The sequence below is a fragment of the Oncorhynchus nerka genome, linkage group LG20 (genome assembly GCF_034236695.1).
Source record: "Oncorhynchus nerka isolate Pitt River linkage group LG20, Oner_Uvic_2.0, whole genome shotgun sequence".
NCBI classification, from domain to species: domain Eukaryota; kingdom Metazoa; phylum Chordata; class Actinopteri; order Salmoniformes; family Salmonidae; genus Oncorhynchus; species Oncorhynchus nerka.
In genome coordinates, this window is record NC_088415.1 from 30,277,211 (window position 1) to 30,293,116 (window position 15,906).

The 15,906-nt window shown below is 41.1% G+C and overlaps 1 protein-coding gene across 5 annotated transcripts in view; it reads left to right on the forward strand.

Moving 5' to 3' along the window:
• The window catches only part of arhgef19 (Rho guanine nucleotide exchange factor (GEF) 19), a 45,041-nt gene that overhangs the window by 23,048 nt on the left and 6,087 nt on the right, over positions 1-15,906 (forward strand). For 3 of the 5 annotated variants that reach the window (XM_065005405.1, XM_065005403.1, XM_065005404.1), the window contains exons 2-15: positions 373-1,035; positions 1,246-1,701; positions 1,897-2,038; positions 2,184-2,269; positions 2,508-2,764; positions 3,156-3,331; positions 9,527-9,679; positions 10,976-11,105; positions 11,293-11,367; positions 11,514-11,603; positions 11,884-12,047; positions 12,259-12,417; positions 12,509-12,588; positions 12,821-12,925. In XM_065005405.1, coding sequence (XP_064861477.1) covers positions 375-1,035; positions 1,246-1,701; positions 1,897-2,038; positions 2,184-2,269; positions 2,508-2,764; positions 3,156-3,331; positions 9,527-9,679; positions 10,976-11,105; positions 11,293-11,367; positions 11,514-11,603; positions 11,884-12,047; positions 12,259-12,417; positions 12,509-12,588; positions 12,821-12,925 — 2,734 coding nt within the window. In that variant the 5' untranslated portion in view covers positions 373-374. Of the gene's footprint in view, positions 1-5; positions 1,036-1,245; positions 1,702-1,896; positions 2,039-2,183; positions 2,270-2,507; positions 2,765-3,155; positions 3,332-9,526; positions 9,680-10,975; positions 11,106-11,292; positions 11,368-11,513; positions 11,604-11,883; positions 12,048-12,258; positions 12,418-12,508; positions 12,589-12,820; positions 12,926-15,906 lie in introns of those variants that run through there. The other 2 variants (XM_029622014.2, XM_065005402.1) reach the window with 2 other exon arrangements.

Consider the following 15,906-nt stretch of genomic DNA (forward strand, 5'->3'; position numbering starts at 1 on the left):
TGAGTTTAACATGCAAACTTTATATGTCCGAATACCCGTCGCAAAAATAACATGGTCAATAACATGTGGTAAAACGTTTATTTTCATTGCCGATTTTCTGCATTTATTTAAGTCCCACCAGGTAGCCTGATTTCAAATATGTCCATGTAAACAGGATTATTAGGGAAATGGTTTTCTTGCAAAGCATGTAAACGTTTTAAACACACTGTTATATTAATCTGACTATCCATAATAATGGTATTATTGTGTGCATGTAACCATGCTCAGTGGGTGCTGTTTTACCAGATATGGCAAGAGGATACTATGTTAGCATATTGAAGTTTATTGCAAAAACTTGTTTCTCCTTTCTGCATTTCCCATGTGTTCTCTCAGTCATGCTTCCCGGGTATGGATTCTCCCCTCTCCCTGACTTCCAGCCTCACCTCCATGTCTTCCGTTGCCGAGGAGAGTGTCCCAGCATGTGGTTCCCGGTCTCAGGCGAGTCCCAGGCTTTGAGCGAGGCCCGGGACGACAGGCCTCTCCTGCGGCAGTGCCAGCACAACCACATCGCCGTGTGTCAGCAGGAGCGGCAGCCGCCTGTGACCCCCAGCGACAACGGCCATGGATCACCTACTGCAGACGTTCAGCACTCCACCCCTTTGCCTCTGAATCATCGCAAACACATAAGGACTGAAGCATTAAATGGCGGCTGGAGGAGTAACCCTGATCAAGACACTGATACGGACCTGAGTTCAGACTCTCAGATGCTAGGGGGTGACGTTGAGCTTTTTATCCGGGAAGATAGGAGGACTGACCCTCCAGGGCAAGAGAAGTGTGAGAGACCCATGGTGGTGTCGACGGTGTTTCGTCCCCTCCACACAGCCCTCAGCCTGCCCCTGTTCCTCCCTCTGTCCTCCCTGTACAGGGACACAGACTACTGTAACTCTCAGCCACCTGGCTCTCCATACTCACATGAGCCTCCGGAGATGCAGACCCCAGACACCTGTCGACCCCAGAGGAGGACGTCACAGGGTTCACTCAAGGAAAAGTCTATCCGTAAGTACAGTATCTATCCATTCCACTTTGTCAACTCTCTGTTAGTCCTCATCAGGAGAATGTTTCTTTCCTCCATTTTGTCATCTGTAGGACATAAAAATCACACTTCAAATCTTACTTCTGAAATATTTTGTACAAGGCCTATTTCCAATATAACTGGCTGGAGTTTGCAGAGAAGTCCACCTCAGTCTTGTTTGTGTTGTGTCCTAGGGCGTAAGATGCGAGTGTACTCACCAGACAGCCTGAGTGACGATTCTTTGGCCAGCCCCATTCTGGATGGCGACTACCTCTTCTCAGGACCCTTCGATTCCTTCCTGGAGGAGGACATCGGGGGAGACCCTGTAGATGCCACGAGCCCCTCATCAACAGGGGGGACACCCAACCCCCGAAAGACTCCACCTTTTTCCGCAGAGCCGCTGCAGTTGTCAGAGCACTCATCTGTCTTGAACTATGGGGCTGTAGAGAATTCCTCGGCCACCGGTGGAAGCTCTTTAGCCCGCTCCAGTATGGCGGAACACGAGCGGCGTCGCTTCTCAGCCTCAGAGCTGATCTCACGGCTACAGCTTTCCCAGAGGAAGAACTCGTTCACACTAAAGCTTGGCAAGTCGCTGTCAGCTCGCGTGGCCTCCCGCGACAGGCAGAACCCCAGCAACTTCAGCCCTGACTGTGAGTGTCCTGCCTCAGGGTTGAGCACCACTGCAGTGGGATGTGTTAGACATGATGTTTTTGACAGCAAATGCTATAACCAATTTAGCAAAGCTGTTTTCTATGTAAGAGGATGTTTGAACTTGAGACAACGTTCTGTAGTGGTTGTGTGTTTGCTAGGTTCCTTAAACCTCTATCTACTTTCTTCCTCTCCAGATAAGTCCACTTCCAGGCATCGTGGCTCAGGTGGTGCCAGTGACAGCGCCCCCCATAGTCCAGTAGGACCTACACCGCAACTGCCATCTGCTGACAAAAACACGCAACAACATCGACGTAGCACCGGATTCACAATCAAAAAGTGTGTTTTAACAGTAAAAAATGGGTGTATTATATCAAAGTTAAACTCACAAATTTAAACTACAAATCTTAGCTGGAAGTGAGTTGTAAGGTTGTCCACTGTGAATGACACTGTTATAACGACTATAAATACTACTTTCCCACAGTTTGAGGAAGAAATCCATTGAGGATGATTGGTGCACTCCTCCCACAGTCAGCAGATCCAATCGTCTGTCACGGTTCCTCCCCAGCTGTGAGTCTTGTGTCAAAAATGTGGTTTATTCCACCTCCCTTCTCCACCTCCATTATCAATTGTATTTATATGGCATAGCAATGGTATCCACACTCGTTCAACCACATGCTACATAACAACATAATATCTGAAAGTATTTTTTTTTAAACTTTCTGCAATATTGATTTTAATTCTCAATCACCCCTATGTACTCTTCTTACTCAAATTCTCATCGCTCTCTCTCTTTCTCTCTCCTCAGCAATTCTGTACCAGGAGTACAGTGATGTTGCAATCAACCGAGAAATCCTGAGGCAGCAGGGGGAGGAGCCAGGTGCTGAGGAGGAGGGGCTAAGTGAGGAAGGGGCTGGGGAGACTCCATCTCCATCTAATCTGTCTCCATCCAGCTCCTTTTGCTCGTCACGAGGCTCCGCCTTCTCGCTGTGGCAAGACATCCCTGATGTCCGGAACAGCGGTCAGCTGGACAACTTCAGCAACGTGGAGCGCAAACTACAGGAGGTGAGAACATGGGGATGACATCAAGCCAGATTGGGATTTGGGAAGCACTCATAGAGATGGATAGAAGGTGTGCCCAATATCCTATCTTTTGTGGAAAGTGCAGCCTCTATCCATGTCTATGGCAGCACTACAGGCTTTTAGCATATCCAATTAGCCAGCCAAGTTGATCTGTTTCATCTATGGGATGGATTACCTATTTTGTTAACATAACATATTTTGATTTGTGGTCATAACATTAAATTCATAGATTTTCCCAATATGTCTCATGATAACGTCATGATTTCAAGTATTTCATTTTTCATATTTAGATAAATAAAGTATCATGTTTTTAATTGTGAGTGAGAGGTGTGCCTATTGTTTCCTAAAGGCCCATAATGTCTCCTCATCACAGGCCAAGTTTGAGCTGGTGACATCAGAGGCGTCGTACATTCGGAGTCTGACCATCGCAGTGGACCATTTTATGCTGTCCCAGGAGCTGGGGGAGTGTCTGGGGGCCCAGGACAGACAGTGGCTCTTCTCCAAGCTCCCCGAGGTCAAGGACGTCAGTGAGAGGTATAGTAAATTAATGTATGTCATGAGATTCTCTGTTTTTTCTGTCTTGGTTTTTCTTATTCTTCTGTTTCTCTTCAAATCAAATTTGATTAGTCACAAACAGGTGTAGACTAACAGTGAAATGCTTACTCATGGGCCGTTCCTAACAATGCAGAGAGGAAAAAGAGAAATAATAGAAAAATAATAACACAAGGAATAAATAAACAATAAGTAACGATAATATATACAGGGTACCAGTACCAAGTAGATGTGCAGGGGTACGAGGTAATTAAGGTAGATATGTACATATAGGAAGAGATAAAGTGACTAGGCAACAGGCAGTGGTGTAAAGTACTTCAGTAAAAATACTTTAAAGTACTACTTAAAGAAAATAATATACTTTTTACTCCATACATTTTCCCTGACACCCAAAAGTACTTGATACATTTTGAATGCTTAGCAGGACAGAAAAATTGTCCAATTCATGCAATTATCAGAAGAAAATGCCTGGTCATCCTTACTGCCTCTGATCTGGCAGACTCACTAACACAAATATGCTTTGTTTGTAAATTATGTGTGAGTGCTGAAGTGTGCCCCTGGTGATCCATACATTTAAAAAAAACATTAAAATCATGCCGTCTTGTTTGATTTAATATTAGGAATGATGTATACTTTTGATACTTAAGTATATTTTAGCAATTACATTTACTTTTGATACTTAAGTAGATTTAAAAACAAATCATTTTTGAGTTTTACTCAAGTAGTGTTTTACTGGGTGACTTTCACTTTTACTTGAGTCCTTTTTTGTTAAGGTATCTTTACTTTTACTCAGGTATGACAATTGGATACTTTTTCCACCACTGGCAACAGGATAGATAATAAACAGTAGCAGCAGCATACATAAACATAAACAGTAGCAGGAAGGAACTCACAGCCAAGGTAAAAATACACAATTCCAACATGGATCGTCTACTCAGGGAAAACAGGGTGATGAAGGAGTCGCTACTACACATACAAAGTCGTAGCATGCGTGGAAATCATTTTTTTCCTGAGATTTCTGATGACGCATCCAATAATCCAGAGGGCGTGATCAGAGAATTCATACAATCCTCCTTGAAACTTTCTACAGAGACTGTAAACAAGGTGGCTTTCAACCAAGTACAAAGACTTGGAGCGATGACCGACAAGACCAAGGGTCCCCGACCGATCATCACAAAATTTGAACACTACCAACAAAATGAGCTGATCAAAAGCAGATGAAGGGAGCTTAAAGGGACCAAATTCGGTCTCAATGACCAATTTCCAAGGGAGATAAACGAACGTCCTAAGAGACTGTATCCGGTACAAAGGCAACAACGAGAGAAGAGTAAGCATGCCTTTATCATTGTGGACAAATTCTTTATAGATGGACAGCTATTCCGAGACAGCTCCATAACACCATGGCTCTATTAAATTCTACAGGGACTTCAGGTTACAAAAAAAAGAAAGTATGGGAACTGTAAAAATATTTGAACATTATGAAGTGGATATGAACACACAGGTACTCAATTACATGCGCACTTACACATACGGACTTACACACACACACAGCTGATCTCGCTCTCGTTCTTCTTCTCTTCTCTCTCTCTATTGTCAATAACAGTTTTATAATTTTATGTGTTTGTTTGTCTATCTTTTTTATGTATTTGTCTACAAGTTTATATATGTTTACAACAAGCAAGGGGAGATATCAGAATAATAACATATTGTACTGAATACATTTGTACTGTAGTGAGAGTAATGCAAGGTCTAGAGTAATGCAAGGTCTATTTTATGATCATGTGAAACGTCAATTGCTATGGAAATGCTGGGATGTGTTTTTCGATGATGTTAAAGATAATTATGACGCCACTATGACGGTGATACAATATGGATTACAATTATCATCATGAATATTAAGGCTATACGCACTAAATGTTACACACATAGACACTCAACCATGCACATTGACAGAGTTATTATTTTTTGGACATAACACATTATAGCCTTACTCTTATACAGACATCGTAAACACTCTCACCAAATCACATCCAATATCATACACATCAACCTACTCAGATTTACTACACACATAATATCTTGTCTCAATTTTCTAACATCTGTGGCATTGGCTCACAGGAAAACAGGCAAGGGAATAAAACAAATATTGCTAGAACCTATTGCTTGAATTCTAAATATCAGACATTTGAAAACTCTAGTTTTGACCGTCATAATACCTCTGATGGCAGTAACTTTAGAAGCACTAATGATGGTCAATTTAGACTGAGAATAGTATCTAGTTATGGTAAGGGGTGAAATAAGTATAGCCAGTTATAATTGTATCGATTTAGCAGATTGTAAAAAAAGATCAGTCTTTACATGGCTAAAAGAAAAGGAATATAGCATATACTGTTTACAGAAAACTCAATACATCCTTAGATGAAGTTGCGTGGAAAAAGGAATGGGGTGGTGGAATCATTTTCTGTCATGGACAAAGGACCTCAAATGGTGTGATGATATTAATTAACAACAATTTTGATCTGAATGTGCAAATAGTCAGGAATGATTCGCAAGGAAGGTGGATCCTTTTGAATATGAAAGTGGATGAAATAAGAGATTTGGCTCATTAATCTATATGGTCCAAATCAGGATGATCCATACTTCTTCAAAATAATTTATATCAATTTATTGAATTTACAGGCAACAAATTATCAATTAATTATGGAAGGAGACTATAACACAGTGTTAAGTACCTCATTGGACCATAAAGGTAATCACTCTACAAACTATCATCACCGTGCCCTGAAGGAAATCACAAATATTATGGACACGTTAGAAATAGTGGATATTTGGACACTAAAAACTAGTGAGATATACATGGAGGAGACTTAATCAAGCTAGTCATCTTGACTACTTTCTTGTCTCTTTCTCTCTTGCATCAAAGGTTAAAAAAAGTTTTAATAGGAGACAGAATGCAATCGGATCATGATCTAATTGGCATTCACAAAACTCTTATAGATTTTCCACGTGGACGGGTATATTGGAAATTTAATCAAAGTTTACTGGAGGACAACTTAGTTAAAAATAAGACAAAATCATTTATAACTGAATTTTTCCCGTATAATATAGGTTCAGCAAATCCCTTTATTGTTTGGGATACCTTTAAATGTACATTCAATTCAATATTCATCAATAATTTAAATGAGCAGTTTCTGGCGAAAGAGACAAGACTAACAAGGGAAATCCATGAACTAATAGTACAGGTAGTTAGCAATAAAAACAATACTACAGAGGTACAAAATAAGTTAGAGGAAAAACAAAAAGAACTTGAGGAACTTATTCTAATGTAATCTATTACAAAAATAAAGCAAACTAGATGGAATATGGAGAAAAATGCACAAAATTCTTCTTGAATCTCCAATACAGGAACTCTAACAAAAATAATTTGCAGAAACTTGTTACTGAAGACGGAGTCATCTATGATTCTCAGAATTATATTTTAAAAGAGGCAGCTAACTATTTTAGGCAGATGTTCTCTTTTCCGTCTCATCCTCTCCCACTGAATGAAGATTACGGTAAGGAATTCTTTCCAAATAATATAAAAAATTGAAAATTGAACATTTACAAAAAGATCAATGCGAAGGCCAAATTACAGAGGAATAACTTTTTGAGGCTATTAAATCCTTTCAGTCTGGAAAAACCCCAGGGCTTGATGACATACCGGTATCAAGCGTTTTTTGATATTCTAAAAGCTCCATTGTTAGATTTGTTTTAACTACTCCTATATAAATGGTAGTCTGTCAGGTACTTAGCAGGAAGGTCTTATTTCTCTATTATTAAAACGAGACCCAGATGGAGGCCCCTTACACTTCAATATTGTGATGCAAAAATACTTGTGAAATGCATAGCACTCAGAATTAAAGGGTTTTACCAGGTATTGTTCAGCCTGATCAGACAGGTTTTTTACATGGACGATACAATGGAGATAATATACAACAACTACTAGAATTAATAGAACATCATGAAACATCTCAGAAGCCAGGCCTGGTATTTATAGCGGATTTTGAAAAGGCATTTGATAAAGTAAGACTGGATTTTATTTATAAATGCCTGGATTTTTCCAATTTCGGTAATTCTCTTAGAAAATGGGTAAAAAATGATGTATAGTAACATTTACATTTTACATTTAAGTCATTTAGCAGACGCTCTTATCCAGAGCGACTTACAAATTGGTGCGTTCACCTTAAGACATCCAGTGGAACAGCCACTTTACAATAGTGCATCTAAATCTTTTAAGGGGGGGGGGGGGGGTGAGAAGGATTACTTTATCCTATCCTAGTAACCCCAGGTGTAAAATAGTAAGTAACGGCTACTTCTCAGAGAGTTTTGAATTGTCAAGAGGAGTTAAAGAAGGGTGTCCTCTGTCACCATATCTATTCGTTATGGCCATCGAAATGCTAGCTATTAAAATCAGATCCAATAACAACATTAGAGGATTAGAAATCCAAGGATTAAAAACAAAGGTGTCCATGTATTGATGACTCAAGTTTTATATTAAGTCTGCAAGCTAGATCCCTGCAATGTCTCATTGAAAATCTAGCTAACTTTTCTGTACTCTCTGGACTAAAACCTAATTATGATAAGTGTACAATATTATGTATTGGACCTTTAAAAAATACAACTTTTACATTACCCTGCAGTTTACCTATAAAATGGGCTGATGGTGAAGTAGACATACTTGGAATTCATATCACAAAATATAAAAATAAGCTCTCCACAATTAATTTCAATAGAAAACTTGTAAAAATAGACAAGATCCTGCAACCATGGAGAGGTAAATACATGTCTATTTATGGAAAAATTGCCCTGATTAACTCCTTAGTCATATCTCAGTTTACTCACTTACTTATGGCGCTGCCTACATTTTTCAAATCATATGAGCAAAAAATATTTCGCTTTATCTGGGACGCCAAACCAGACAAAATAAAATGTGCCTATCTATATAATGAATATGAATTGGGTGGGTTGAGATTATTAAATATAAAAGCACTAAACCTCTCTCTAAAAGCTTCATTTATTCAAAAGTTTTACTTGAAGCCTAAATGGTTCTCAAGTAGATTACTAAGAAAAGCTCATCCATTGTTTTAAAATTGCCTTTTTGCCTTTGTGCAGATTGCCAAAAGTATCTCTCTTTTTCAAACAAAATAAAACATGATAAAAAGTATGTTTAAATGACACAGAGGGGCAGTTTTTACAACTAATGCCGGTTTGCATGAGGCTGATGCCATGCAGGTGTTTGTACACATGAATATACATACACTCTCATTCAAATAAACGCATACAAGAACACACACATACATGTAATAGTGCCAGACATGCACACAAACATATACAGTTGGCATTGCTGTTATGATTTTAGTTATCCTTGGTGTCCTTTGGTGTCCTTTGTTTTAAATGTATTATTTTTTGCAGTGTTGTTTGCTATTTTCTTCTGTCTTCCTTTTTTCTCTTTAATTGTATATATTTTCTTTCTTCTTCTTCTTGGGGGGGGGTGATTGTGGGAGGGGTTTCGAATGGTTGCAGGACAGCTATTGGGGAACTGTGGGGGGATCTTGGAGGGTTCGGGTTCACGTTTGGCCTGGTGGGAGATCTGTCAACGCGCCCCTTGAGCAGGGCATTGAACCTGGATGCTTCTGTGTGTTGCTCTGAATGGGAGTCTGTTGGATGATTGATATGATGTAGTTGTTGAGCGGCTTCACTGCAAGTATATTGTATGTTTCGGATATTCAATAATATATATATATATATATATTTTTTTTAAGTAGCAGCATATGTGATGAGTTAAAAGAGATAGTGACAAAAGGGTCAATGCAGTTGGTCCAGGTAGCTATTGGTTAACTATTTAACTTACTATTTAGCAGTCTTATGGCTTGGGGATAGAAGCTGTTCAGGGTCCTCTTGGTTCAAGTCTTGCTGCATCGGTATTGCTTGCTGTGCAGTAGTAGAGAAAACAATCTATGACTTGGGTGGCTGAAGTCTTTGACCATTTTTAGGGGCCTTCCTCCGACACTGCCTGGTATAGAGGTCATGGATGGCAGGTAGCTTAGCCCCACTGCTTTCAATATCTCTCTCTGTTTCGATCCCACGCTCGATTTTCTCTGAATATTTCACTTTCTTTGTTACTCCCTCTCTTCCTTTCATCTCTCTCTCTAGGTTCCTGCAGGACCTGGAGCACCGGCTGGAGGAGGACATCTTGCGTTTTGACGTGTCTGACATCGTCCTGGCCCACTGTCCCGCCCTGCGAAGGGTCTACCTCCCCTACGTGACCAACCAGGCCTACCAGGAACAGACCTACCAGCGCATGTTGTGAGCAGTCTTACTTTGTGTGTAATCTATTTTGCTTTGTTGCACATTTGAGACCGTAAGTATAATGCAAATTATGTTGCTCAGTGCCTAGTACACACGCTCGAATTGTCACTTTGTACATATGGATATCGACGGTGTGCAGGTTTCTGTTCCAGCCCAGCACTAACACACCTGGTTCAACTAATCATCAAGACCAAGTGTGCTAGTGCTGGGTTGGAACGAAACCCTGTAGCTCTTCAGAAACAGGGTTCATGACCATAGATATATGTGAACCTATTCAGGAAACTAGGCGTATGTTGCAAGTCACGACTTCACAGGAGAGCCATTTGAACTTAAGAAAAATGTTGTTAGCTAGCTAATGACAGCCTAATGAATGTGGTTAGCTAGCTAACATTGAAACCGGTTGGTTAGCTCCCAGCACTGTGGCATTGTTGGCACTGTTCGTTGTTGTTTAACTAGCTAACGTTAGCTGGCTGGCTTGTTAGCTAACGTTACGTGACGTTGTTTGAATTTACACTTTGGTTTACATAGCTAGGTTCATTGTTTACCTAGATAGCTAAATGTCTTAAGATAAAGTTTACTGTTAGCTAGCTAACTAACGTTAGTTGGCTGGCTCCCTAGCTGACGTTATTATTCATATTCCAGAGCCATTTGCTTTTTTAATTAGAGCCAAATGTTAGCTAGATAACATTGAACCTGGTTGGTTAGCTCCCAGCACTGTGGCATTGTTGGCACTGTTTATTGTCGTTTAATTAGCTAATATTAGCTGGCTGGCTCGTTAACTAACATTACGTGATGTGTGTACAACACCCATTGAATATGGCCAGTGTCAGTAAACATCTGCAAAAGAACGTAATAAAATTGTTGCCAGCAGAGTTGGTTAGGCTGTTTTCATCTTATCCAATCATTCGCTCTGATAGCGAAACGAGATGGGTGGGGCTAAAGCTTAAGAGGGTGTGAACGATGCTGAATGGGTGTAGACAAAGAAGAGCTCTTCACTAAATGCCAAAAAATGTAAAGGCCATTTTCTCAAATGTGAGTTTACAATTGATCAACTTTAAAAGACAACAAACAAACTTCCATTTGTTCCTCAAATGCAGTGTACGTTATCTCATTTTGTATCTCTGACTCTCTACTTTTATCCAATGTATAAAAATAAAATACACCATTTCAAATTTTGCTACATAAGACCGAATCCAGGTGGTGAGTCACATTTACACATATATCTCCAATCCATACCAGTGAAGGTTTTTTCTGACCATAGTGCTAGATTTGAAGCGATTTTTGTCTCTGTAGACAGGAGAATGCTCGCTTCCCAGGTATCCTGGCTCGTTTGGAAGAAGACCCCATCTGCCAGCGTCTTCCCCTCGCCTCCTTCCTCATCCTCCCCTTCCAGAGGATCACACGGCTCAAGATGCTGGTGGAGGTATGATAAAGCACCCTTGTTCACCATAAAATTAAACTATTCATGACTGGCTGTAGGGACAAAACAATTACTCTAACTTACATCAAGTTACGGACCAGTGAATAAGCAAATATACAGCAGCAGGCTTTGCAGTGTCCTGAGGTGAAAGTTGAGATCCAAAATGTTCTATCTTCCTTCTATCTTATAGAATATCCTAAAGAGGACAACACCAGGCTCTAGGGATGAGGACACAGCCACCAAGGCCTTCAATGAGCTGAAAAAGGTAGCAAAAAATAAAACATATACCAAAAGTTGAAGTTTGGTTAATTTTTAGTCGTTATACAAAATAAATAATAGAGAAATGATTAAACTTTTTACTAATAGACTATATTGCCTAAAACATTGAAATAACCGTTCTTATCACAACAGATTATAAAGGAATGTAACTCCAGTGTGCAGTCAATGAAGAGGATGGAAGAGCTCATTCACCTCAATAAGAAGATCCACTTTGAGGGCAAGGTAGATGACAACATCTCTCGTTGGGAACAACCTCATTCATTCTCAGTACACCTACTGTATACTCATGTACAGTATATTCCCCTTTCCCCTATCCACTGCTGAGAATCAATGGTTTTGGACAACAACAGATCCTATTTCTTATTATTGCCATAGTATGGATTAACCATATAATGTTTGCCCATTGTAGATTGCAAGTAAAGAAACCGCATGCCTCTAACCCCAGTAATAATTAAATAACTGTTCATTCATGCTCATTAATCACATACATCTCCCCTTTTAGATATTCCCTCTGATCTCCCAGTCTCGCTGGCTGGTCAAGCATGGAGAACTGCTCGAAGTGGACACACAGACCATGAGTATTTCTGGGTCAAAGTTCAAGTTGCCCACAAGGCCTGTGTACCTGCATCTGTTCAATGACTGTCTTCTGCTGTCCAAGAGGAAGGAGTGAGTACTAAAGATGTACAATGTAGAGGGAGAATAGAAAGAAAAGTGTTTTATATGTATGGCGTAATGCCATGCTACAGTATGCTGAGCTATGCTATGCTCTGCCACACTATGCAACACTATGTATGGTGTTACTGTATGTCATAAATGTTGGTTGATTGAGTGATGCATGGCATACATTGACAAATTCCTGTCTCTGGTCTGTCTGCAGCACGTGGAAGTTCATGGTGTTTGTTCACGCTAAGATCGGGCAGCTGAAGGTGAAGGACCTCAGTCAGAAGCTTCAGGGCATCTCAGGTTTCATCTTCCACCTGCAGCTGTGTGAGGGCCGGCAACTCAAACACCAGATCCTACTCAAGGCCCACACTGAGTGAGCTGCTATACATACCACTATCATGATATGTAATGGTAGTGATAAAGTAGGAACTGACAGCCTCTACGTGGGTTTTGTTTCTTCCCAGGAGTGGGAAACAAAGATGGATCACAGCCATGTTCCCCTCTGATCCATTGGAAGATATTGAGCAGGCCACTGAGAATGATGGTAAGTAGCTGCTTTATCAATAGTCTGGATAAGCAGTCACATCTTGCTGTGCTGATTAAGTATTTCAATGACTTATAAACCAACTTCAGTCATGTCCCTGAGCTTCTGTTGTTTCATTTACTGTAACTTGGAAAATATTGCATTACGTTTTAAAATATTTTTAAAAATCGATTTTAACAGAAGTACAGCCTTTTCAGTCATTTTATACACCTTTGGTTGTTTCTCCTCTCAGATCTTTCCCAAGTTCAATGCATCAAGAGTTACCAGGCCCAAGAGCATGATGAGCTTACATTGGAGAAAGCTGATATTCTTCAAGCCAAGACCATTACAAGTGACGGTGAGAAACTCCCTTTGGCAAGCTCACATTAAACTCTATCATCATAAGCAGGTTCAATCCAAGATGGCGTAGCAGTCAGACATATTTGTCCTTCGTCTTGTCGTGTCCCATGTATATATATTTTTATATATTTTTCTTCGCATATCTTTTAATATTTTTCTAAACCCTTACTTCAAAATACTCTCCTGCAACCGCCTCACCCAATGTGGTGTGGACCTGCTTTTTCTCTAAAGTATTTTTCTCGGCCTCTATTACTGGAATCTCTCCAACATAAACTAGCCAGCTAACTAGCCAGCTAACAGTCATCAGCTAACCTCTAGCCAGTTTGTACAAAGCGATTCAACCAGAGCATACCGGACCTATTTTTCTCTCCAAATCTCCGGATTCCTATCGCAAGCTCTGAACCTTCTCACCTTCCGACCTTCGCAGCTAACGTCCCCTGAATGCTATCTGTCTAGAGCACAACGGACTGTTGGCTTACGAGGCCCATCAAATACATTCCGAAGCCACTAGCTAGCAGTCAGCTATCCTTTGCTAGTGGTCATCAGCTACCTTTATCCCGGACAACTCTCGCCAGTCTGTACAGTGCAACTCAAACCAGAGCTAGTGGGACTTATTCTTCTCCATATCTCCGGATTCCTATCGCAAGCTCTGAACCTATTTTTTATTTTATTTTAACGTTTAATTGTTTCTTTTTTTAAATGATTATTTTTTAAACATTTTTATTAAGATATTTTTTTTCCCCACCTGGAATTATAGCAGCTAATGACCCCTGAACGCACAGCCGCAAATCTGCGGCCTGCTAGCTATCTAAAGCACATTGGACTGCTGGCTTAAGAGGCCATTCAGACATATTTCTAAGCCCACTATACATATTTTGCCAATTGGCCTGGTTTACCACACGGAGTCCTGCTGATCCGTGATGTAACTGCACAAGGGGGCCACAACAGACTTTCCTCCTCTAAGGCCTTTCTGTTAGCCTGCTGTGCCGCTAGCTGCCTGAAGCCACGCGCTGGACTTGTATGATCACCTGGCTACGCATGCCTTTCCCTAACGTCACCATGCCGTGTCGATTGCTGCTCTGGTTTGTAACTATTGTTTTATTTCACTGTCGAGCCTCTAGCACTGCTCAACACGCCTCGGCTAACAATTTAGTTCCACCTCCCACACATGCAGTGACATCACCTGGTTTAAATGATATTTCTAGAGACAATATCTCTTTCGTTATCACTATATGCACAGGTTTACCCCCACTGTATTCACATCCTACTATACCTTTGTCTGTACATTATGCCTTGAATATATTCTACCGTGCCCAGAAATCTGCTCCTTTTACTCTCTGTTCTGAACGTACTAGGTGTCCAGTTCTGTTAGCCTTTAGCCGTACCCTTATCCTACTCCTCCTCTGTTCCTCTGGTGATGTAGAGGTTAATCCAGGCCCTGCAGTGTCTACCTCCACTCCCATTCCCCAGGCTCTCTCATTTGTTGACTTCTGCAACCGTAAAAGCCTTGGTTTCATGCATGTTAACATTAGAAGCCTCCTCCCTAAGTTTGTTTTATTCACTGCCCTAGCACATTCCACCAATCCGGATGTCCTAGCCGTGTCTGAATCCTGGCTTAGGAAGACCACCAAAAACCTTGAAATTTCCATTCCTAACTATAACATTTTTCGACAAGATAGAACTGCCAAAGGGGGCGGTGTTGCAATTTACTGCAAAGATAACCTGCAGAGTTCTGTCTTACTATCCAGGTCTGTACCCAAACAATTTGAGCTTCTACTTCTAAAAATTAACCTTTCCAGAAACCAGTCTCTCACCATTGCCGCTTGCTACAAGACCACCCTCTGCCCCCAGCTGTGCCCTCGACACCATATGTGATTTGATTGCCCCCCATCTATCTTCTGAGCTCGTGCTGCTAGGTGACCTAAACTGGGACATGCTTAACACCCCAGCCATCCTACAATCTAAGCTTAATGCCCTCAACCTCACACAACTTATCAATGAACCTACCAGGTACAACCCCAAATCCATAAACACGGGCACCCTCATAGATGTCATCCTAACTAACTCACCCTCCAAATACACCTCTGCTGTTTTCAACCAAGATCTCAGCGATCACTACCTCATTGTCTGCATCCGTAACTGTCAAACGCTCCCTAAAACACTTCTGCGAACAGGCCTTTCTAATCGACCTGGCAGTTGTATCCTGGAATGACATTGACCTCACCCCGACAGTAGAGGATGCCTGGTTATTCTTTAAAAGTGCCTTCCTCACCATCTTAAATAGGCATGCAAAAAATGTAGAACCAGGAATAGATATAGCCCTTGGTTCACTCCAGACCTGTCTGCCCTTGACCAGCACAAAAACATCCTGTGGCGTTCTGCATTAGCATCGAATAGCCCCCGTGATATGCAACTTTTCAGGGAAGTTAGGAACCAATATACACAGGCAGTTAGGAAAGCTAAGGCTAGCTTTTTTAAACAGAAATTTGCATCCTGCAGTACAAATTCAAAAAAGTTCTGGGACACTGTAAAGTCCATGGAGAATAAGAGCACCTCCTCCCAGCTACCCACTGCTCTGAGGCTAGGAAACACTGTTACAACCGACAAATCCGCTATAATTGAGAATTTCAATAAGCATTTCTCTACGGCTAGCCATGCTTTCCACCTGGCTACCCCTACCCCGGTCAACTGCCCGGCACCCTCCACAGCAACCCGCCCAAGCCCCCACCATTCTCCTTCACTCATATCCAGATAGCTGATGTTCTGAAAGAGCTGCAAAATCTGGGCCCCTACAAATCAGCCGGGCTAGACAATCTGGACCCTCTCTTTCTAAAATTACCTGCCGAAATTGTTGCAACCCCTATTACTAGCCTGTTCAACCTCTCTTTCGTATCGTCTGAGATTCCCAAAGATTGGAAAACTGCCGCGGTCATCCCCCTCTTCAAAGAGGGAGACACTCTAGACCTAATCTACTACAGA